The sequence below is a fragment of the Macrotis lagotis genome, chromosome 4, assembly GCF_037893015.1.
Source record: "Macrotis lagotis isolate mMagLag1 chromosome 4, bilby.v1.9.chrom.fasta, whole genome shotgun sequence".
Classification (NCBI taxonomy): domain Eukaryota; kingdom Metazoa; phylum Chordata; class Mammalia; order Peramelemorphia; family Peramelidae; genus Macrotis; species Macrotis lagotis.
Window position 1 is genome coordinate 153697886 of NC_133661.1, and position 26033 is coordinate 153723918.

At 32.4% G+C, this 26033-nt stretch overlaps 1 protein-coding gene across 10 annotated transcripts in view; it reads right to left on the minus strand.

The window, feature by feature from the left end:
* The window catches only part of DENND4A (DENN domain containing 4A), a 152786-nt gene that overhangs the window by 27258 nt on the left and 99495 nt on the right, over nucleotides 1-26033 (minus strand). For 6 of the 10 annotated variants that reach the window (XM_074234426.1, XM_074234430.1, XM_074234428.1 and 3 more), the window contains 10 exons: nucleotides 20142-20242; nucleotides 18870-19088; nucleotides 17832-17977; nucleotides 12404-12537; nucleotides 5158-5293; nucleotides 4579-4785; nucleotides 4364-4492; nucleotides 3948-4089; nucleotides 3429-3560; nucleotides 1572-1691 (listed from right to left, as the gene is read on the minus strand). In XM_074234426.1, coding sequence (XP_074090527.1) covers nucleotides 1572-1691; nucleotides 3429-3560; nucleotides 3948-4089; nucleotides 4364-4492; nucleotides 4579-4785; nucleotides 5158-5293; nucleotides 12404-12537; nucleotides 17832-17977; nucleotides 18870-19088; nucleotides 20142-20242 — 1466 coding nt within the window. The remainder of the gene's footprint in view (nucleotides 1-1571; nucleotides 1692-3428; nucleotides 3561-3947; nucleotides 4090-4363; nucleotides 4493-4578; nucleotides 4786-5157; nucleotides 5294-12403; nucleotides 12538-17831; nucleotides 17978-18869; nucleotides 19089-20141; nucleotides 20243-26033) is intronic. The other 4 variants (XM_074234431.1, XM_074234434.1, XM_074234435.1 and 1 more) reach the window with 2 other exon arrangements.

Genomic DNA, 26033 nt, shown 5'->3' on the forward strand with positions numbered 1-26033 from the left:
TATAAAGGTGGTTTATTCTTGTTGTTGTTAAATCTTGCTACTAAATCTCTGTTAATCCTTAAGAAAACTGCTTAATTGTTTCACCATTTCTAGACCTGAAATAATTATTCCACTTTCTCCAGACTTTTAGGAGAAAAGTATGGGTTAATTTACATCATTACATATAATTTACATATATGAAATATAGGACATTTGGCATCTGGGATTCTTATAAGGATACAAGGAAAAACTTGTTAACCAATATTTGCATTACATTATATCCTTTTAAGGAATTTTTCCCCCTCTGTGTGAGCAGCTTGTCTTTTTCTTTCTTCATGGGCCAAAATCCATTTTAAAACATTCTGTAACAAAAAAGTTTTCTATCCCCAGTTGAAGGCTTGGCTATTTCAGAAAATGTTCAATACTACATAATGATATTATATTGGGGTCTCTCAGGGTTCAATTATTTATTTATTTCAGGTTTTTGCAAGGCAAATTGGGTTAAGTGGCTTGCCCAAGGCCACACAGCTAGGTAATTATTAAGTGTCTGAGACCAGATTTGAACCCACGGACTCCTGACTCCAAGGCTTTTGCTTTATCCACTAAGCCACCTAACCGCCCCATCTCAGGGTCCAATTACCAGTATGTGACCACTAACTGCATATTCATGTGGTAAACAGTTTGGTCCTGCCTATGAGGAATCATTATTCAGATTCAGGAAAGCAAGGGTGGAAATAAAACAAAAATTTATTAAAGAAGTTATGACATGGGGCGGGCTAGGTGGCACAGTGGACAGAGCACCGGCCCTGGAGTCAGGAGTACCTGAGTTCAAATCCGGCCTCAGATACTTAATATATTATCTAGCTGTGTGGCCTTGGGCAAGCCACTTAACCCCATTGCCTTGCAAAAAAACCCCCTAAAAAATAAAAAAAAGAAGTTATAACACATAAGAAAATGGTAGGTAAAGAAAGACAGAGACAAAAGAACAGTAAAGCTGAGCTTGACTGGGCCAACAAGTCAAAGAATACTGGCCACCTTAAGCAGAGTTTAACCCAGGTTTTTATGTCTTTGCCCCTCATTCATAGGGGAAAAGGTGGCCTCCCTTCCCATTCTTATCCAACTGGAATTAGGTAGAGGGTAAAGCCTAAGGAGATCAGGATACAAATTTTATATTAAACAATGAAGCAATGGATAGTTGATCTACATTTCAAGAGTAGGGAGATCTAGGAGACCTCTACCCAATTCAACAAGATTTAACAGCCCTTTAAGATTACAGATTTAGTTTCTGCTACATTCATAGTTCTCTATATCTTTTCCATGGTAGTCAATTTACATCTCAAGAGTAGGTGGTAGTCAATTTATATCTCCATCCAATTTCTGCATTCATAATTCTCTATATCTTTTCTCTGCACCAAGGATACACAATAACTTGGGAAGGGATAAGAATAAAATAAGCACACTTTATACCAGAGGTCACATTTCTTTTTCAATGAACATAAAATTACCAGAAGGCACAATATAATTTGCACACCTGCAAATTGGTCTAACTGCATAAACTAGATAATTTTACATGTTGATATTAAAACACCTACAGGAACTACAGTCACTCTCTTTCTTGTCCTCTTTTTCTTCCTGTAAATCTTGAATAGATGTATCACCTCTTCTAACTTCATCTTTAGATAATGAATTATATCCGAGATCTGACTGACCCCCTGGAAAGAGAAATATTTTAAAAGTTAAGAATAATAATTATTTTATATTTTATGAAATCCTTCAAATTGTCAAGTAAAATTATCAATAACATGGAACTTTAATATATTTTAAAATAACTGATTATTAAATTTAAACAAAAACAAAAGCAATTAAGCTTACGTTTTTAACAAAAAAGTCCATATTCAACTATCTATAATTTATCAGTTATTATCTCTTAGTACATCCTTCACTGTCTTTACTTGTTCAATGGCCCCCATATTTGCATATATATATATATATATATATATATATATATATATATATATATATACACACCCACACCTACATTATGTAGCTTATAGTGCTTAGGTTGACTTGCATACAAATTTTGTGATATATTAAATCACTGTACAACCAACATCTTTTTTATTCCTACTAAGGGGAAGGAGTTGAGTGCTTTTTCTTCTTTCATCAACCCCCATCCTTAACAGAATGAAGCCCAATGTGGCAAAATAGAGAAGTCTGCAGATAATACACAAAGTAGAAAATCCCCTTAAAGATAACTAAAAGCTAACAATATATTAGCATAAATATAACATCCAAAACATAAGGAAAATGATTTTGGATTGGTTTTGTGTAACTAATGAGGTGTTGTGTAACTAATTAAGGTTTCAACTAAAAACAAAACAAAACAAAAATCACCAAACCATATATTTAAAAAAAATAATTATATTGGAGTAATACATTGAAATTAAATGCTAGAACATTATCCTATCATAGAATTTATCATTTTAGGTGACTTATTTTCTCATATTGGCATTCTGTTATAATGAAAATATTACTCTAATTCATAAAGTGTTTTTAAAATCTTTAAAACATTAACTGGACCCTTCTCTTTTAAATGATATACTTTTAATTACATTAAAAAATGTGTAACCTAGATTATTCAAGTGCTCACTGAATTATTCAAGAAATAAAACTTGCCAAGAAAAAGGTAAAAAAACATGGATATATTTCATCATAATTTGCCTATAACATAGTTCCTCCTGAAATGAACATTGAAAGAAACAAACAAAGCAAATGTTCTCTGGTGCAAGTAAAGCAGCTTTTAAATTTTGTTTTTTAATAAATTTTGGACCTTTCAATTCATAATTACTGTCTGTTATGGATGGGCTACCATTATGCTATTTCTAAATGTTATATCTTATTTTTAAAAAATTAATATGAAAAGAACAAGTTGATGTACTAAATCATTTACTAGATGCATCCTATCAGTCAACACTACTTAGAGAATATCTTTGTATAAATTTCTTATATTAATAAAGTTAATATAAAGGAGTTCTTCAGTGCTAAGATGCTATAAAATTTTAACCCTATAATTTTTCTAGTAATTAAGATTTTTTTTAAAAGAATGAGCTCAAAGAAGATTATGCCCAAGGGATCTATGTGCTTCTGGAACTAATTATATTTTAATGTACTTAAATGTTTAAATAAGCTGCTTTAGAAGCTCTTCAATCTTTTATCTATTAAAATAATGAATAGAAAAAAAATCAATCAGCTAATGAACTTTGGAATTTAGGTGATGTCAAATAATAAGAGTTTAAAACATATTTTACTAGAACAATATTTGTTTTACAAATCATCTACTTAATATCATATCAAATTAAAAGAGAACATTCAAAACAGGAATACAACAGTCTCTCAAATCCTGTTTAAAATATATGCCGTAATACGTATATACATATACACACACAAACCTGTACTAGATCTATCATCAGTAGAATCTACTTTGATTAACTCAGTGTTGAAGGGTGCCTGCTCCACAGTGTTTGTGTCATTACAACTATCCATGCTGCCATGACTAACAGCATCCAGGTCACTGCCATCTGCTTAAGAACACAATATGATAGCATTTTACCACTCAAGGAGATATACCCCAAAATACCCATTAGCCAGTTGATTTTTATTTGCTTTTGGTGGCAGTCTACTGACTGTTGTATGAAAGAATCTGAAATTTTTTATCCATTCAGCATAAAACAAACACATAAGTTACAAATTTGTCTAAATTAAGTAATCCAAGATTGAAATGTAAACAATGTCAAAAATCAATTAATTACTTATTTTTTTAAGAGGTAGAATATTATATACTAAGATTTTGTATGAGACATCCCAAACCTATCAAAATATTCAGTATTTTGACTTTAAATCATTTGTTAGAATTCAAAATTACAACAAGTCATTTCATGGAAAAAAAAATCTTAAACCACTTTATTTACCTGAGAGAGGAGCATGTGATAATTGAGCATTTTTCCTTAAAGCTTTTTTGAATTGTGCTATTCCTAAAACAACATTTCTTATTTTGGTCCATAGAAAATAACCACTTCGACTGCTTGAAGGCCAGGTACTTTCCAAAACAGCCTATTAATTAAATACAATATAATGATTATCAATTATAATAGCCACACTAGATACACATCGTCCTCCTATTTCCCTTCCTCCGTTCCTTTGCATCTTTCTTTTTCAAAATCCCAAACTAGAAAATGAGGCGATGCTATTTATTTTAAAAGTGCATTTTCAATTAAAATAAGTACTTTAAGAAATCCTTGCAGTTTTATCACTAGCACTTAAATTTAAGCATTATCATTATCAAACATATCATTCTTCCACCACTACAGCAAACCAAGCTAATTACCTTATTATAGTAACCATAAGTAATGGCATTGGGGTGAATACCAGCTTTTTTCATTTCAAAAAGTACTCGTACTGCGAGAACAGGCTGACCATACTGGCCACACAGCTGCATAAGAACCCGATAGCAGACCTGAAACAGTTATGTTGAAAGGTACACAAAATTAGAGGCCTATGTGTAGAATTTTAGAAGGAAGTAATGGATTTTATGAGATTTACCTCATCAGGAGGATCAATTTTTTTAGAATGCATTTTTCGAAGTACATCATATGCTGTTTTCAGAGCTCTGACTTTTGAATGGCACACTTTCACATATGCTGGGAGGCAAATAAACCACAGTCCATAACAGTGACGTAACAGGCATCTGGACCACATCTGAGGGATGGAGGAATACCTCTTTGCTATTTTATGGGCTGACTTTATTTCCTAGGAAACCACAAGTTTTCATTAATGACTATATGTATATGTGTGTGTGTGTGTGTGTATGTGTGTGTGTGTATTTGTTTAAATATCCTTATTCACATGATCAATGTCATAATCATAAATTACAGGTCAAATCCTGTTACAACAAATCCTACTATAATAAAATCTCTGAATAATTAAAACATGTTAAAATAATAATGAATGTATGTACATATATTTCAAACTATATGTTATAATAAAATTATAGTATAATAAAGTAATTGGGTGATCTTTTAGAATGATCTCTAATGGATATGACACTGTTAGGAGTGACAGATTAGACGGTGCAAAAGAAGTAAATTGATGACAATAAAAAATAAAAACTTTTCAAATTACCTGTTTAGTTCTTCTAAACATTGCTGAAGGGCTATTAGGACTATTATTTTTTGAGGCCAGTTTATTATTTTGTGTTTGCAGAAATCCCTCTGGCCTCTCAAATAAATCTATCTTCAGGACAGGAAATCCATTGTAGCTGTTACAAGATAGGGGGAAAAATTCTCTTGTTAAAACTCTTATGTGTGGTCTACTTTGAGCAATATTTAACCCCAATACCCACAAAATAAACCACTAAAAAAACAACCAATACCAAAAAACCCCAAAACATATATGCAGAAGAATATGCTGCCTACAGATTATTATTTATGTGACTACACTCACTGATTAACTCAGAACTGATTTTTGACTTGTATTTAATCAGAGGCAATGGGACATAGTAGACAAGAAGCTAATCTTTAAGTCAGAAAGACTGGGGTTCAAATCCCACATCAGACATAAACAAAACTCCAAGGCAATTAGAGTCTGCCTCAGGCAATGCCCTAGGATCTTTCTATTAAGCCATATTGAAGAAAGCTAAGCATGAAAGCCTCAATTATTCACAAAACAACAGGGAAGCAGAACACTGGGAGAACAAACACTTGGGAAGGAGAAATTAAAAAAAAACATTCTTCACACTGTAGAACACCTTGGCTTCCTTTACAATTTTATCTGATACGTCCCATTTAAAATCTTAGTAAAAATTTTAAATTAGTAAGATTTTTCCCTAAAGTAATTTGTAACCACTGTTAAATACTTAAGGCACAATTCACTTAGCTAAAGAAATATTGGTAAAGAACTAATAGGAAATAGACAAAGAGTAAAGGATTTCAACCAAGTTGTGTACTAATAAAGTATTTAAATCTGATACTCTTTAATTCTGTTCTTTTTTTTAGATTTTTCAAGGCAATGGGGTTAAAGTGGCTTGCCCAAGGCCACACGGCTAGGTAATTATTAAGTGTCTGAGGTCAGATTTGAACCCAGGTACTCCTGACTCCATCCAACCTGCTCTATCCATTGCACCACCTAGCCTCCCCTTAATTCTATATTTCTAATAAAAAATTGGCCTTTTAACTTTTAACTAATAGTTATAAATTTGACTGTGTAAAAATGTCAGTCTGCAGCATACATCTTAAATATTGACTTGGCCTGTGTCAATACTACTTTGAAAGTTCAGTGATAGCACCAATAAATTCCTTAACCTGGATCAACAAACCACAAGATAACAGACATCTTGGATGAGGATAGAGGAAATCCTGTTGTTATTTGTAAACATTTACTCTCCAGCCCAAGTGGTATTCTTGTCAATAGGAATTTGAAGCAAGTATTATAAGATATGAGAGGATCATATTATAAAATCATGTCATCTATATGAAATCTCATTGGTTACCAGACTAAGTTTTAATGATTCTGAGGTCCTTTTTGTATAAAATGCCCCCAAATTTTGTATTGCTGTTGGTGTTTGTAAGGATGTGATTAACAAATGAGTTTTGGTAAAATCTAGAGAATAAAAACTTCATTTATAAAACTAACTTTGTTATTTTATTTTTAACCTAAGAAAATTGCGGTTAATGAAAAGAAAGGTACAAAATGTTCTGATGGTATTAGTATAAAGCAATAAGAGTAATTTTCTTATATTACTGATTAAATAGAAGTCCTCTACCCCTGATGTGAATCATTTTGTTTGTCTTTCTATTACCAACAGTTTGTGCAGATCCTGCACTAAATAAATGTAAGATAAATAAATGTGAGTTGAGTTCTGAATACCTTATAGAGCTAAATCTCTTTATGTTGTAGTCACACTCTGTATGTGCTTATATGCTTCCATGCATTTGTGTATGTACACACACATGAATCTCTATGTAAGTTACCTTCTCTCTGCATATGGACAGGGAAGAATTGATCTCCATTAGCAAGCATGCATCCACTAGTATCTACTATTTGCACAAAACATTTCAGACTTAAGTAAACCACTACCAACAAGAAAAAGGGAAAGACAGATGGACAACTTAACAGGTTACTTCAATAGGTCAAAGATGTTGTGATTTCATTAATGTGGAAACTGTCCACACCATCAAACTGTGCCTCCTCTCTAAGCCTTAATGTAAGTTCTGATCAAAAAAATACTGTCTTGTGACCAACTTGGTAATAAGCTTCTCTGAACTTCACTAGGCTGGTCCTTAAATGACATATGGACAATCTGTTGCTGGCCCTCTTTTTGGACTCCTTAAGGTTGTGGTGAGGGTGACAAGAGATAGTATTTGTAAAGACCTCAACCTGGCCCCTGTTATTATTGTTGGTATTTAGATGATTAGAGTGGCACTATTTCCTTCTCTAATGGATTAGGCAAACATAGGTTAAGTGATCTGCCCAAAGTCTCATAGCTAGTGTCATAGGTCAGATTTGAATTTAGGTGTTCCTCACTCTAGACCCAGAGCTCTGCCCACTGAGCCTAGCTGGCACAGAGTAGATATTTATTTTTCCCCCTTCCTTTCCAGCTTGGTAGCCAGAGCTGACATATCAAAGTTATATTAATATCATACCAGCAACACAAACACAGAGTAGCAGCAGAATCAGATATAACAATAGAAAAAATAAATGACCAAGGTATATTACTTCAAATGAAGAAATCAGAGAATAAAGTTATACTGTTAAATAATACAAAGAACTAGCACTTCTCCACCTACAGAACTGACCTGGAAATCACATCTCAAAAGAAGTAGACCACCCCTAGTTCTGAATTTCCAGGGTCCATACAACCTTATCTTCATCCTGGTCATTTTCCAACCTGCTAATATGCACATACCACAAGGGGAAATCAAAGTGATTTTCCTATGGCTGCACTCATCACCTGTATGTCTTTGTAGAAAAATAGACAAAAGACACTTGCCCCTAGGCACTGTCCCTCCTATTACTTTCTGATTTTTTATTTGTATTCCCTGAATGAAGAAGTGTTTTGCACATAGCATGTACTTAATAAATTCTTCTCATGACTTCATTCAATAGTAGAATAAATGTTCAAGTAGGAAATGAGAGGCATTTTTATGAAGACTCATAATATTATGGAAATGTTTCAACTATCTTTGAAAACTGGAAAAAGAACAATAGGAGGGGGATAGCTAGGTGGTGCAGTGGATAAAGCATGGGCCCAGTAGTCAGGAGGATCTGAGTTCAAATTCAGCTTCAGATATTTAATAATTACATAGCTGTGTGATCTTGGGCAAGTTGCTTAACTCTATTGCTTTGCGAAAAAAAAAAACCAAACAACAGTGGTAGAAATCATAACACTTATAGAGAAATGAAGGTGAATTAAAAGTAGCTAGATAGCCCAGTGTATACAGCTCTAGGACTGAGTCAAGAGGAAGAATCTAAATCCAGTCCTAGATGCTCATTAGCCGGGGGACCCTTCATAAGTCATTTAACCTCAGTTTTCTCATCTGCAAGAATAAAATGAGCTAATATTTATAAAGTGCTTACCACAGGGCCTGGTGCACAGTAAGCCCTATATAAATGCTTGTTCCTTTCTCTTTCCCCTAGACTGGGGATAAGTAAGTCTCTGACTTTTGCAGGTTTTGATGAATACTTCTGTTTTTCCATTTTTTCTCCGCCTAAATAAGGAAATTATTCTATATTCTGCTACCTGGCTTTCAAACAGATTTTATAACAATTAAAGGGAAGATCTTTCCCCCAAAAAGCTCTTTTCAATAGAAAAAAAATATGTAAGACTAATTGAGATAAAAATATAGTGAAATATTTTTGAGCTCTTAAAAAAAGAAAAATATGATGTAAACCTGAAATGGTATTATAAATGGAGAATAAAGGAAAACTAGTAATAGCTGATGACCAGAAAGTTATAACATTTTCTTTCTTTAAAAAGTTTATTATTTTCAGCATATTTTTCTTTAAAATTTTAAAATTACTTTTTCTTTTTAAAATTAAATGCCATATCTTTCTCCCTCCAACTCTTCTTTACCCATTGTGAATACTATGTGTATACACTGTTTATTCACAGTAGATGTGGACTATTGTAGATATGAACTATTGCAAAGCATATTTCCATATCAGGTTATCACAAAACAAAATTTAGAAAAATAAAACAAGAAAATTATGCTTCATTTTGCATTCAAAAGCTTATCAGTTTTCTCTTTGGAGGTGGATAGCATTTTTTTTCATCATGAGTTGTTTGGAACTGTCTTGGATCACTGCACTGATCAGAATAGACAAGTCTTTCATAGTTGATCACAATAACAATGCTCCTGTTACTGTGCTCAATGAGCTCCTCATTCTTCTCATTTTACTCTGCATCAATTCATATATGTCTTGCCACATTTTCCTGAAACCACCCTCTCTCATTATTTTTTACAGCACAATAGTACTCCATCACAACTAATAACACAACTTGTTCAGCCAGGCCCTAAGTGATGAGTATTCCCTCAATTTACAATTCTTTGCTACTACAAATAGAATTGCTTTAAATATTTCTGTACATATAAATTCTTTTCCTTTGATTCTTTTTTGCTGGTACGGTCCTAATAGCAGTATTGCTAGATAAAAGGGGATGTACAGTTTTATAGTCCAATGTGCACAGTTATATGTATCTTCCTATATAGAAATGTAAACAGTTTAACTATAGAGTCCTTTATGATTATGCTTTCATGTTTGTTGCTCGAGTCATGTGTTTGAGTGCCAAATTTTCTTTTCAGTTCTGGTGTTTTCATTAGGAATGTTTTAAAGTGCTATATTTCATTGAATACCTATTTTTTTCCCTTAAAAAATTATAGCTGGGTAGGTGATTCTTGCTTGTAATCCTAATTCCTTTGCTTTCCAGAATATCAAATTCCAAGCCCTCTGATTCTTTAAGGTAAAAATTGCTAAATCTTGTATTATCCTCAAAAAAAAAAAAATCTTGTGTCATCCTGCCTGAATCCATATTTGATTGTTTCTTTCTGACTGCTTCCAATATTTACTTCTTGACCTGGGAGTTCTGGAATTTGGCTACATAATATTCCTGTGAGTTTTCATTTTGGAATTTTTATCAGAAGGTGATTGATGAATCTTGTCAATTTTTATTTTATCCTCTGTATCTATAATATTAGGGCAGTTTTCCTTGCTAATTTCTTGAAATATGATTTTTAGGTTCTCTTTTTGATCTTGACTTTCAGGTACTTCAATAATTATTAAAATTATCTCTCTTGATCTATTTACTCTCCAGGTCAATTGTTTTTCCAATGAGACATTTAATATTTGTGTCTATTTTTTTCCCCATATTTTGTCTTTCTTTTATTGTTTCTTGAAGTCTCATGGACTTATTAGCCCTTGCTCAATTCTAATTTTTAGAATTATTTTCTTCAGTAAATTTTGGATCATCTTTTACCATTTGGTTAATTCTGCTTTTTTAAGTGGTTCTTCAGTGAAGTTTTGTTTCTTTTACCATTATGCTAATTTTTTTAAAGCTGTTATTTTCTTCAGTATTTTACACATTTTTAAAACCAATCTTTTAATTCACTTTTCATCATTTTCTTGTATCACTGTCATTTCTGTTTCCAATTTCCTCTACCACATTTTTTTTCTTTAACACTTCCAGGAATCCTTGCTATTCTTAAGTCCAATAAGCATTTTTGGGGCTTTGCTTGAAGCTGTTTTCACAATGTTGTCTTCTTCTAAGTTTATGTCTTAGTCTTCCTTGCCACTACAGTAGATATTTGTGGTAAAGCTCTTTTTTGTTATTATTGTTTGATTGTTTCCCCAGCCTATTTCTTTACTTTGAATTTTATATTAAAGTTAGGCTCTGTTCACCTTGGGGTGGGAAAGCACCGTTTCAAGTTTTGGGGGTTTTTTGGACTTTGATTTCAGAGCTAATTAAGGGGATCTGCAAGGTGCTTCCAAGGTTTTGTTATTCTGGGAAATATGTGATCACTGCTCTCCTAGTCTTTAACTAGGAAGGGCCCTTACTTTCCTGCAGCTACAAATGCTAGAACTCCTCTTGGCCCTGGAACTGTGACTAACCAACTGTGACACAACTGCTCCCTTGTGCCTGATCATTAATGCTCCTCTCTACACTTGAATTCCAACCAGAATTGCCTGTGGACTATCAAGTTGTCAATCGATGTCAGCTACACCTAAACTATTATGTATACAAAGAGTATTTTTATAATCTTTTTTTTTTTTGAGAGGGGGAGGCAATTGGAGTTAAGCTACTTGCCCAGGGTCACACAAGTAGTAAGTGTCTAAGAATGGATTTGACCTCAGGTCCTCCTATCACAGAGTTGATTTTTTAACCACTGCACCACCAAGCTGCACACCCTGTAATCTCTAATCAGTTATCCTATCCTCTACCCTTACTGTCTCTGGGCTGAGAGCTCATAAAGTTGTGGCCTCCTCCAAGATCCACTGTTGGTAGTCTTGCCGTGTTCTAGATCTGCACCTATGCCAGTTTACAGACTTTCCTGTGGACCTCCCAAATTGTCTTAATCTGAAAAAGAAGTGTCCCTCTGAATTTTTTTTTTTGGCTCTGCCACTCCAAAATTTGGTTTGAGTGTTATTCTAAAGTTTTTTGGATGGGAATATCAGGAGAGTTCAACTGGGTCTTGGCCTGAATTGTACCATTAAAATCTATTACTATTTTTAAAAAATTTCTAAACCAATTAATCAATCAAAAAAAATTTTTCACTTTAAGTTAACTGGGTACTAGAAACTTAGGAATGCATCTAAAGCATTTAGTGAACTTACCAGGGTCAAATTTATCAGCAGAGCTTTTAATTAAAGAAAATTATGGTGTGAAAATTAAAGATATAGAATCAAGCCTACAATCAACATAAAATACTATAAAATCTTTCTGAACACCACAAAATGGATTAATCTTTTAAAAATAACCTTTAGTGAAATAAACAAAAATTTTTAACATGTTCCTGAAATATAATAGAAATATAAATTTTTGTCTTAGAATTCCGTCAACATTTGATTGTATAACTAATTATATGATGAAAGATTTCCCCAAATTTGTGGGTATTATACTAAAAAACCCACAAAATTGTTTGGTTAAGGGTTTAATTTGTTTAATGATTTGCTATAAATTTGCCTACTACTGTAAGTATTAAGATTTATAATTTTTTAGCATTTAAAAATACCATAGTATAAAGGATCAATGATTTTAGAACTCTAATACCATTTAAAGATCAATTCCCATTCCTTTCCATTTTACTTATGTAAATTAGGGAATACAGATAATCATACTGCTCTTTTGAACTCATACATCTTACTTATTGAATACCTGTATTGTAAAGGGTGTTCTTCACCAGTGGGTAGATGTGGGATCTCAGGTGGGGTTACAAAAACAGTATGTTCACTTTTGAAGGATTCATCCAGTTCTATAAGTCGCATTTCGCCATTTTTGTCCATATCTACCTAAAGAAGTTTAAAAAAGAAATATATACCAAAAACATATTTTTCTTGAAGGCAAAGGGTTATAAATATCCTAAAAGGTATCAGGGAGGTGTTTGCTAGACACAATGAGCTGAGGTATATTACTAAAAGCAATTTAAATGCTAGAAGTAGCCTAAAGATATTACCTAGGATGTTTATGATCAGAGGAGTGAGAAATCATGTAAGAGAGAATGAGTGGACAGAAGTCCTGAGGTAATTAGTGCCTCTGAAATTGAGCAAAGTCATTGCAGTACATTGGGAAGCTCCTCAAAAGAGGGCCTATGTGAAAATGAACAAGAAATACTGAATGACTGTATCCTAATGTTCCTTCAAAGCTTAGTTTAGATACGACCTCTTTGAGGGCAGGGGTTATGCTGCCTTTGTGTTTCCAAGATCTAGGACAATGACTTATACACATAAGGAGCCAATATAAGTTTTCTGAATTGAAATGAGTTATCTCCTTGTCTACTTGGTTCCAGAACCAAGATTAAGGGAATTCCCGGACCACAGACCAAAGTCAAAGGCAATCAAACCATTGTTGACCGACTGATTACTTTTCCCTTGAGATAGGTCTAACTCTTGACAACACTTTCTCTTCCAAAACAACATGCTATAATTACTAAGATTTTATACTGTAGGTTTAGGTTCTGCATAATTTTTAAACAAGTACTTGTTTTTCAGATTCTCAACATACCTAATAAAAGTTTGATAACTTATTTCAAAATTACAAAAATAAACATAAACTCTTTCCAAGGCATTTCTGAACATTTCTGTCTTCTGCAAAGTATATCTATCTCTGTCAGAGAAAAAAAGAAAAAATTCCAATGCTCATATCAAGATAAAATTAAAATACTTTTCAAAATCATTTTTTGTGTTTTCATATTTTCCATAAGATTTACATCTGCCTTGAAAATACTATTTGGAAATCTTATGGTACTTAAAAGATAGAAATAAGTATTAAAATTATATTTATATACATAGTAAGAGAAATATTTTTTAAAAAGAGTCCTAAATGAAACTTTATAAAAGTTCTCCAATGAAAATATATGGCTGTGCATTCTTGAAATATTATAATCTATAAAGAATTAAAATTGTAAGTCACCGAAAGGGTGATGAAGGGAGACATGGTGGACAAAAGGTGTTTCAGCATATTACCAGAGGAACTGTATGCAAGAAGTAGCATAAAAATTGTCAAAAAAAGGAAGCATGAATGAAAAAGAAAAAAAGTTGGTTAGGTGGTAGGGAAAAAAGGGCTTGATAACTACTATACTCCATGGATACCCTCACAATGTTAAAAACCTAGAATACTGGGTAGAATCCTTTGACATTCCTCAAAGGGCTGTCACCTTCAAGTATCACAAGATAACAAGGTAATGTTTATGGATTTGACTCTGTTGTACCCTGTTTAAGTTCAGATCTCACCAATAAGTACTAAAGAATCGCTCCTCCTTAATATTTCCAAGGTCCTGCTGTTTTATTGGTCTATGTATGCTCTTGACTGGCATTGACATTAGTTCCTCTAAAACTTAGTAGACTACCTTTAAGAGTTGAAAATTTTACTTTGTGGCAGGTGATTAGCTTCCTTGTCTGTCCCTTCCCCAACAAATCCATTTAAAATTGGTCATTTTCTTTTTATAAAATCAAGAGGCAGTATGAAAAGAGAAAGATTTCCAACTAGAGTCTAGGTATATCACAAAGATCTAGTACTTATTGTTGACAGAGAAAGAAAAAAGAAGAAGGGGAATAACAATGAGATAAGAATTTTGTCCCTTAAATTTCTTTTTAACTCAGCTGACTCAATTGATGAACTACGTTTCTCCCCAAATACCTAAAAATTACAAGATTTAGAATAGGAATGGACATTAGGGATCAACTTGTCCACTCCTCCCATCACATACAGACACACAGACACACAGACACACAGACACACAGACACACACACACACACACACACACACACACACACACACACAGAAACAATGAGGAAATGGAAGTTGAAAAAGATAGTCTTATCAAAGGTTACAGAAATAACAAGCAGTGTCACCTGGGGCCTCTGATTCCCAAATCAGCACAATCAGTTACTTTTTAAAAAGTTTAAAATTATTCAGGACCAATGATAATAAAATACACACATTTCTTAACTCTACTTTATTTGTACCCTACATCCCAATCTCTTCAAGGTACTACTTAAAGCACTGAATACAGAATCCAACACGCAAAGTTAAAACACCTACAGAAACAACACAGTATTATATTTTTATCCTTTTGAGAACACAAATTCTACTTAACTCTAAGCACCAAATTATTTTGTCTTGAAATTACATAGAAGACTATAGAAAGAATAATTACTGAAATATATTCTGGTTTATTGTGGCACGTATGACAGTGAAAAAAATGCCATTTTTAAACAATATAAACAAAACTATTTAGATTTGTAATTAATAAAAAACTTTCTATAACTTGATGAGCTATAATTCTTTTGAAGGAGAGTTATTGAAAAGCTTAAGCATAATTTTGGTTCATATTACATAAGTAATCTTTCTTTTCAGTCTAGAATTAAAATTGTAATTTAAGCCATATTTTAATTTTAAAACTATACAACTAGCAGCATATTTCAAAGAAGAAATTTTTTTGGAGATTTCTGAGGCCTGACAGTCATTAAGCAATCACTCCAATAATCTTCTGCATTAATTTTTGTTGAGTGAACAGCAGGTAACCAACTTTCAGGAAATCCTAGTCAACTAATACACTAATTACATAGTACATTAATGTCCCAGATCAAAATTTCTCAGGTTCTTAGTAAGATGACAAGCCTTGTGTTACCTACAATATTAATTAGAATCATTTTTTAGCCACATGATATCACAATATGGATGAATAATACATCTATTGTTAAGTAGAAACTTAGTATTTGTAACCAAGATATTCACAATGGGCCAAAAACATAATGGGACTATAGACGATTTCTACATATAATATACATGTAGAACTATACATGTAATAGTAAATAGTTTATCTTAGTGCTGCTGCGGCCGCCACCACCACTACAACCCTTACCCCTATCAAGAATGCTATTACTAAGAATTAGAAAAGTCTGTTTTCTCACAAGTTAAAAATGTATATTACAACAACTTTGATAATTACTTTTCTTCTTTGTGAGCTGGTTAGATATAGTCAGAAGAAAATGCTGTTTCAATTAGATTATAGCCATAAACCCAATAATCTGTGTCATGAGTATAATATGCCATGTTTCACAAAAGAGAATAAGGTGAAACTGTATGTAGTTGGTAATATTTAAATCAATTTAAAGTTCATATTCCAATGATAACAGGAATATCATTTCTATATAACCAGAATATATTTGTTTCTATAATAAAGATTCACAGAAAAACACGGTGGTTAGGTTTCTAGGTCAGCAACCAAAATCATTTAACCTATAACATAATACTATTTCAATGATATACTGACTTTGGGAAAACTCACTGAGCTACAACTAGAGATAGTAGAAACATATCTCTCTTATTTGACAATATTTGGGAGGAGAGATATACCTGGGAAATAGTTACTGGAGTTTTTTAAATACCTGCACAAGAGGTGAGACTTCTCTACAATTCTATGGGTAAAAGAAGGTACCTTTCCAGGAATCATACTATATCTAGGTATATCATAGGTAAGTTCAGTGTTCATGAGACTGGAACTGTCTGAAGTAAGACAAATTATTATGCAAAATGAGCTTCAATGTATACTATAGTCTTATATTTGTAGTACAAGATGCTTAAAAAAAAGTACAGGACAGGATGTTTTCAAAAGTATTAGTGCAGTTTAAAGCTAATGAAACCTAAAATTGTACCAAAGCTTTTGATACATTCTGTATTTGCACTTTATGTTTCCAATTCTAACTCTAGAAACATAAACCATTAAAAAATAAAACAAGACTAAAAAAGTTCCCTTTCCTTTCTCCACTATAACACCAATTATAGTTAGTTATAATGAATACCTTGTTTGTGGAAATGAATCTTTAAGGTGATCTTTATAAATGTCTCAGATATATATTGCAATATGTAGGATCAAGTCTACAGAAACACCATTTCTGTAGAAAAAAATCCTTTTATAGTTATACCACAAAATGCATCAAAATATTACAATAATGCTTCATTTCACAGTTATGGAACTAGACCTATAGGCCAAATTTCCAATTTGTCTTACAACTTAATAGAATCAAAAATTTTGTTAAGGGCTTTGGGTATGCATTTCACTACTTCAGTAATCTTTGAATATTAATAAAGCAGCTAAATTCTAAAAAGTATAATCCAACATTACTATTTTTTTTTAGGTTTTTGCAAGGCAAATGGAGTTAAGTGGCTTGCCCAAGGCCACACAGCTAGGTAATTATTAAGTGTCTGAGACCGGATTTGAACCCAGGTACTCCTGACTCCAGGGCCTGTGCTTTATCCACTATGCCACCTAGCCGCCCCAACATTATTTTTTAAGACAATGAATTACCCTTTTATAGATGGGACTTGTTGATTTGGTAAAATAATACAATAGGTGTTCGCTATCTTAAAAGGAATTTCAAATTTAGCATTATCCAAAGCCCTAAGATTACCAATTGTAAAAGAAAGAATAATGGGCAGGGAGTCAGGAACTACCATTATTAGCTTTGCAACCTTGGGTAAACCATTTTTAACACCCTAGGTCTCAGTTTCTTCTTTTGCAAAATGAGGAGTTTGAACTAGACTTCCTAATTCTAACCTATGATGCTTAGAAATTTAAGAAATTTTCAGCTAGAATACAAAACAGAATATATTTCATTACTCAACAAGGAAAGTAAGAGTTGGCATTATAACTTTGTTATTCTTTGCAAATGAAAAGAAAAAAAGGGAAAAGAATAGAAATCTGTGGAAATCTATCAAACACTGCTAGCACACTATCTACTATAACATGCCATGAGGTCATTTACTATTTGAACTATTACTGAGGAAAAGGTTTCAAATCAATTTATTAGTAGACTTTCTTAAAAGAACAATTATTATCATGGAAAGTCAATGACAACATTTGTTTAAAATCATCTTCATTGAAACTTCTTTTCCATAAGCCCAATGATACCTATATTGACCCCACAGAATGACTAATTTATTTCAAACAAAGCAAAGCACAAAACCAAAACCCCAAACCATCTAGTAAATGAAATTCTGGCTGGTTTGTTTACTCATGAAGTTTATAACCCAAAATAAAGCTCCTCTGTAGATGAAAGTTGCCATAATAGTATTACTTACTTTGTCTACACAATCATCAAAAAATGCCAGACTTGCATCTTTGTCACTGACAAAAGAACATTCCTCAATGAATCGAATAAACATTTGTGTTTTGGTCATCATGTTATAGAATTTTTGATGGGAACGATCCCGGCTTTTTAAGAATCCTATTAAGCAAGCACAAAAATTATCAGAATGTAGCACATATAATTCTAATTTGTAAGTATATAAACAATTAAATGTGAAGATACAGAGAACTTATTCCTATAAATTTCTCAAATTATTTTATTTGATTCCTTTATGTTGTTTTTAAAAAGAGAAGTACTATTCCTCTTTAAAATTCATTTTTCACATATATATTTTTAGAGGGAGCAGACAGAAGTCAGTAGATGGTGGAAAGAGAGGGGGCCAAGTCTTCATATCAAGAAGACCTTTGTTCTAGTCTTGCTCCTGTAATGTACTAGCTGTATAAACTTAGAAAAGTAACTAAGTCTCTCAGTATACTCAGGAAACTCTAACAACATAATTTGAAGATAAGTTGTAATAAGTATGGAGGGAGTTTCCACACAGAATGTTCGCTTTGCCAAGGAAATTATAGCTCTATCCAAAAACAGTCTAAATTTTAAAGCAAGCGACTTCTATATTTTTCACAAATTTTCTTTTAAGTACTAAGCACACACAATTATGTACTATTAAGGCTCATTTACTATTTAAACTAATTCTTTTGCTTGTTTTTACCAATTTATGTGCAATCAAACATCTGAGGAAGTTAAATATTAATCTTAAAAAAATGAATTAAATATAGAATGGTTAAAAGTATACACTGAGGGGCAGCTAGGTGGCACAGTGGATAGAGCACTGATCCTGGAGTCAGGAGGACCTGAGTTCAAATCCAACCTCAGACACTTAATAATTTACCTAGCTGTGTGACCTTGGGCACTTAACCCCATTGCCTTGCAAAAACAAAAAACAAAAAGTATACACTGAAAAAGTGAATCATTCATATAACTCACTTGCTAAAGAGCCAAAACTGTAAGATAGTAAAATGGAATCACTCACCTTGTAGCTCAAAAAGGGAACTTGCATCTGTGGCTGTCTCAGATGGGGCTTGTGTTATTGGTCTTAAGTATGTCCTGTAACCTTTTAATATAGAGGCCATGAAACATAAAAATGCCTCCTGGATTTCCATATCAATTAAATGCAATCTCTTTCCTGAGTTAAAATCATAGTCATTCATTGCTAGATCCATTAATTCATCTTCTCTGGGTCTCTGTTGTACTGTGAAAAAATAAAGTACTGGTGTTTTCCTCATGACAGCAAATATTTTTCAGAAAAACAAATAGCAGATAACAGTTCAAAGAGAGTTTCAATTGGCTGAAGAGTCAGTATTATATGTCTAAACCATGAAATTTTTAAGGTGTAATTTTTTTCATTTTTTTATCTCCTAATGAGTATATTTTTACTAATGCTATATGATGAAAATGGCATTTGTTTATCTAAATAACCTTCAGCAATTTTTTCTAGTTTGCTATCTCTGATGATTCTGAAGAACAAGTTCTTGTCTCCTACTATATAATTTATTGACTGCCATACATATTAGACTTTGTATGAATCACAGTATTCTTTTAAAGTTTTTAAAGTAGGCTATCACTGAAAGACTAAGGGACTCAAACAAAACCAAAAAACTCCAAACCAGTTTAATCCCCTTATCACCATCTTTAGAACACTTCCAGGATATATTCTTATTCCTTTTTATAGAAACCTACCATGTACTAAATTAATTTCCATTCTGATTAATGTAATTACACTTTTGGCAAATATCTATTTTCTAAACATTTGAAACTTTGTAGTGCAGCTGTAAGATTCACAGAATTACAAGCATATGGTATAACTCCTACACTTTATACTGCAACTATAATTTCCTAACCTAACTTTAAAATAAAATTTCTCAGATCTCCAAAATTTGTTTTTTAACTATTATTTCTCTACCTCACTATTTTACTCATAAGCAAAGTCTAGAAAGATTAACTCCTGGTTTTTTCCCACAGCCTTTTAGTAAAAGAAAAATAAGGAAGATAATTTTAAAAGATTCCTTCTTGTTTTATCATTCAATAATCCTTTTCAATATAGCAAGAGTGTGAGCAAAAACATTCAATTTATTTCTTGCTTCATTCCATAGCCTAAATTTTGCCTTAGTGACCAAATGCAAAATTAGGGGAAAAGGTTCATTAAAAGGCAAGGTAAGCAAAGTATTTCATATCAACCTCAAGAGATAAAAGAGAAAAGAAAGGGTAACAAATCCATCCCCTCTCTCTTAAATTATCTACTTACATTTTGCTAGCTGCTGGTGCAAATTGTTCAATGTGTTCATCAGATTTTTGCATGGTTTCTTTGGAAGTATTTTCCAGGCTATATTCTTCTTGTCTCCAGTTCTGAGATTTAAAAGTAATAATAATATATTTACTAGGTGGAATTATTTTTATAAAGTAACACTCATGTATGTGTGAAAAATGAAAAAGAGAAAGCACATGATGGCAACAAATAAAATACAAAGTATACAAGTTTTTGGAGGCTAAAGGAAAATATAGAAAATATAAAATCACTATAGTGATGATTTTAGGTATCTGTTATTTTAAAACTAAGTTACTGAACATCAGGGTCTTTATTTTATACACATCTATATTCTAGGATCTTGTATATAATTCCATGACCACAATAAATTTTCAATAGATATTTGTTATTATGCTTTTACTACCAGGCAATAAATAGATACTAATATCTTCAAATTAGTTAAACTGGATGCCTTTTAAAATACTGTAACTCCATTAAAGTGAATTTTATTCATAGAAATAATAAAATGACCTTATTAAAAGTTATTTTTTCCATAAAGTTGCTTAACATAGTATAAACATTATAACTGTTTTAAATATACTTTATATCCTAGCAATTTAAGTCATCAAAATTGTTAGACTCTATGGGTGTGAGGGAAATGATTTACACATGACTGAAAGGTGAAGTTTAAAAAAACAGCCAAGTCAGGTAGTAACACATTGTGATGAGATGAGAAAAACTCTAGGAAAAGATGAGAAAAACTGCTATTGGTAAAGCATTCCCTCAAAAGCCCCCAGGGACTCAATTCCCAGGGCAATAAATAGATCTAGAAAACTGCCTGTTTGTTGTTATCATTTGCTAGGAAATTAGCAATAAAAGTTAATAATCAGAGCAACAAAGAGTAGAGGATCTTTGTTCCTACAAGTAAGGGGAAGAAGAATATTCCATAAACCTACAAGAGCAGTGCCTTTGGCTTAAGTTTTTGTCCCTATTAAAACACATTAACACAATGTGTTTCATGTGTAAATTGTTCTCTCTTATAAGAAGAGAATGGCGAAAGGGGTAAAGAAATATCTCTTCCCTCTCCAATTAACAGGGAGAATTCAAAGGTTCTGAAAGAATGGAAAGAGGGCCTTATAAAGAAAACTGAAAAGAAAATTGAAGGGACAGAAGAATCATAACCTGTACCAGTATTTTAGGGGATGGCAAAGAGAAGAAGGTGGGGGGGGGACCACTGAATTCCTGAACCAATATTTGGATTAAATACAGCTTCTTCCTATAAAGCAAATCCTTTTTGCCTTTCAAGGAAAGATGACGTGGATATTATAGGTGTCATCAGAAAGAACATTCCATAATCATCAAAGGACAAAGTAATGAAGAGGCTCCATGCAAAGCTGATACAAAGACACAATATCTTCCTAGAGAATGCTCAGGCTGAGACCAAAAGTCTCATGAGTCTTGTCCAACTTGTCTAGTTGTCTAAATTCTTCATTTTACAGAGAAGCAAATGGGCTTTGAAAGGAGAAGAGACTTGCTCAAAATTGCCAAAGGGTGACATGTCAGAACAAGTCTTTTTGACTCTAAATCCAGCCTTCTTTCCACACTTGCTGTTTTTTTGTTTTTTTTTTTTGTGCTTCACCAGCTATTGCCAGAAGGAAACTGAAATGATTACTAGTTACAAAAGTCCTGGACAAGGAAAACTGAAATTCTCAGGATTATAGGTAGTGTGTTCCCATCACTTCCAGTGAAATAATCTGGTGATTAAAAGATCTCCAGAATAAATAAAAAACAAATTTTGGGGAGCAGTTAGGTGGCTCAGTGGATAAAGCACTAGCCAGGGAGTCAGGAGGACCCGAGTTCAAATCTTACCTCAGACATACTTACTTAAAATACTTGTTTAGTTACCTTGGGCAAGTCACTTACCACCCCCCACCCCTCTCGCCTTGCCAAAAAAAAAAAAAACAAATTTAGGCAGCAAACAGTTAATTAAGAAGATGGGTGAATAAAGAATTTGGATTTATATATGATATTTTTAAATTTGGGAATAGATTAGGGATGAAATACATTTTTGTGAGGGGTGGTAAAAATAAACTTGACTAGAATGTTGGTTATGTATTATTTCCTCAGTAGAATGTAAGCTCCTTAAAGGCATTTATTTATGTCTATAGTCTCAGTGCAGAGTAATGCTTTGTATATATTGTGAACTCACTGAATTAAAGATCTCATCAACAGCCACAGATTCAATTATGCATCTGACATGTAAGTCTATATGAACTGTAACTGAATTCCATTGGTTAATCACCATCTGTTCTCTCAAATCTCAAATTTAACATGTCAAAAATGGAACTCATTTTTTCCTCTAGGATCCTATCCCTCCTCCAAATTTCCCTGGAAAGGGAATATCAGTTGACTCTCTCATGATTTTACTTACCATCTTTGTGACTTTCCAAAGCAAAATATTTTTAGTTGTCTTTGAGAAGTTCAAGTCACAAGATCCTGGGAGACTATATTCCTTAGTGCCAAAAGAATTAACTGATGTGATTTCAGAACCACTGTAAGTAATCTGAAAAATCACAGGGAGTTGGAAAGGTACCACAAAATTGGAAAACAAGAAATGTGATCCCAAATTTAATAAAAGGGAAGAAAGTGGAATGTTTAAATTACAGGCCTGTGGGTATGACCACAAAAACTGACAAAATTCTCAAACATGCTGTTAAAGAAAAATTTGTGAGCTCTTAAAAAAGAGAAGTAGAGATGCTAAGAGTCAGCATCAATAAAAGCAAATTATGACAGATTAACTTCCTTTTTTTATTAGAGTTACTAGACTATTAGATCAAAGGAATGTCACAATCATAGCTTATCTGATGAAGTTTCTCATGACATCCCTGTGGGTGGAAAGATGTGGGTCAGATGATATCCCAGATGAATTTAGAAATATTTAAATGACTAGACACTGATAGCAGTGATTAATGAACTGAATTAGCTCAAAGACAGGTCTCTAGAGAAGAGATCCAAGTGAGCCACCCCTGCTTCTTTACTGGTTAATATTTTCTTATTAATAACTTGGATGATGTACTTATTAAATTTGTAGATGACACAAAGATTGAGATGGAATGGAGATAGTTCTAGGCAAGAAAAGGTGAAATGTTACCACCTCTCAGAACCCAAGGTGGTTATAGGGGTAGAGTCTAAATTTCTAGTGAAAAGAGAGTGGAGATAATGGCTAGAATACAAGTGAGAAGGTTTGGAAATCCTGGTTAGGAAGTGAAGTAGAAGACTAGTTCTGGGCAAGATAAAGAAGAGAAAGCATGGATATCAGAGAGTCACAGTGGTTTTGATTATTGCCCTTGATGTTCTAGATTAGGAGTTATTAAACCTATTTTGTGCCACTGACCTTCCAAAAAAAGCTTTTAAGTGCATTTAATAAAATCAAAAGAAAGCAAATGAAACTAATTATTTTGAAATAATTGTCAAAATCCTGATGATGATGAAGAAGATGATGCAATTAAATTAACCCTTGATTAAAAACTGTTGTTCTAGACTTTTTTTTCTTTCAAATCAAGGGTGGAGAATCCTTTTTCTGTGAAGGGACATTTGGATATTTATAACATCATACGCCTGCTTTATTTGGTCAAATATTTAATTAATTCAGCCCTAGATTTGTTGAATTTCTTATGCTACTTGCAGTTGCTGTGTCAGTGCCAGACCAAATGACTTGCAGGTCAGATTTCCCTGTCTCTATTTTAAATTAATTTTGTTATTATTTTGTCTAGCTCTGTAAGTATTGTCTTGGTAGTATGATTAACATACTAAAGATGTGAATTAAGATAGTATAATTTTAATTATATTGTAATGGTCCAAGTATGAGTAATATACCTTCAATTATTTAAGTTATTTCTTTAAAGCTTATTCTCTAATTATTTATATATTTTTATTTGTATGGACATACATATATATGTGTGTGTGTGTGTGTGTCTGTGTTTTGAGTGTTCCCTAGATTAAATCTCAGACAGTTTATGCATTTTGTTGTTTTTTGAATGAGATTTCCCTTTCTATTATCTCTTCTGAGATACTATTATTGCTTTACAGGATGTGATGTTGATTCAGATACTTCACGGAAGCTATTAATTGCCTAAGGTTCTTCACTAATTCTCTGGAATTTTCTGAGTAAAACATTTTGTCATCAGCAAATAGGGATTGTTTTATCTCTTCTTTGGCAGTATTTATAGTTTTAACTTTTTTCTATTGTCTTATCACTAATACCAAGCACTTCTAGAATGGCATAAAAATAACACTGAAGAAAAGGAATGTCCTTTTTTTTTGGTCTTTATTAGATAACTACTAGAGTTTTCAACTGCAAGTAATGTTAGCTTAAGGCTTAGATATATACTTTTAACCTTTTTTAAAAGATCCCTCACTTTATAAAGTTTTTCATTTTTGTTTTGCTTCTTTTTTTTGTTTTCTAGCTTAAATAAATGTACTTTGTTAAAATTCTTTTCTGTGTTTATTGGTGTAATATGCAGTATGAGGTTATCTTCATTTTTTTTTTTTAGGTTTTTGCAAGGCAAATGGGGTTAAGTGGCTTGTGCCAGGTCACACAGCTGGGTAATTAAGTGTCTGAGGGTGGATTTGAACTCAGGTCCTCCTGACTCCAGGGCAGGCACTCTATTCACTGTACCACCTAGCTATCCCAGGTATCTTCATTTTTAATGACTAATTGCATTGTTTTTTTTATGTTGAGCTATCTTTGAATCTCTGATATAAATCCAGTTTGGTCACAGTATTTTTTGTATGTACTGTTACAGATTTTTTAAATTGGATTTTATTTTAAAATTTTTAAACAATGTTAATGATAATGGTTTAGAGTTTTCTTTGCTGGCTTACTAGATCTTGGGACATTTATCTCATAAACTGAATTTCATGGCATCTTTTCATTCCAAATTTTTGAGAATAATTCCTATAATATATTAGGTATTAGTGGCTCTTTAAATCCATGAAAGAAATTAATTGTAAATCCATATGGACCAGGATTTTTTCTTTTGATATTTTTTATAGCTATTTCCATTTCATTAACTGAGATTGCACCACTTAGGAACTCTCTTTCATATTGTGTTCATATTTGAGAATCTTACATTTTTTGTAGTTAATCTGCCATTTTAAAAAAATCAGTTTTGTTAGCATACAGTTCTGTATGGTAGCTTCTGATACTTCTTTTGTCCTCTGCTGTGATTTCACCTTGTTTATTTTGGTAATTTGATTTTTCTCTTCTTTTTTATTCAAGTTAGCTAAAGATAATCAATTTTGGTTGTTTTTTTTAAAGAACCAGCATTTAGTTGTATCGATTCCATAATCTTATTGTTATCCATTTCATCTATTTCTTCTCTAATTTTCTAGATTTCCTCTTCTTTTAATACTGTGACTTTTAAAAACTGCATATTTGATTCAATAAGACTCTCCCCCCCCCATTTTGTTACTGTATGCTTTCAGAGAAATAATTCTTCTTTACAGAATGGTTTTAGTTGAAACCTAGAAATTATGTATATTATCTCACTGTTGTCATAATCTTTCACATTATTATTGTTTCTCTCCTTTGACTCCCTCATTATTCTAAACATCATCATTAACTTTCCATTTAGGTTTGCATATTCTGATTTTTTTTTCACTAATCACTATTTTTTATTGTGGTATGATAGTAAAAGGATATGTTTTTATTTATCCTTTTACCTTTTCTTTTGCATTTATTTAGCATTTTCCTGTACTTTCACACATGATTTACTTTTATAAAGGTACTCTATGAGTAAGAAATATGTAGGTAATTAATGTTTAAATATGTAATATTCCTACTCAATAAATGCTGTTGAGGCTTTAAGTTTTTAAATTATTCAAGTTTGC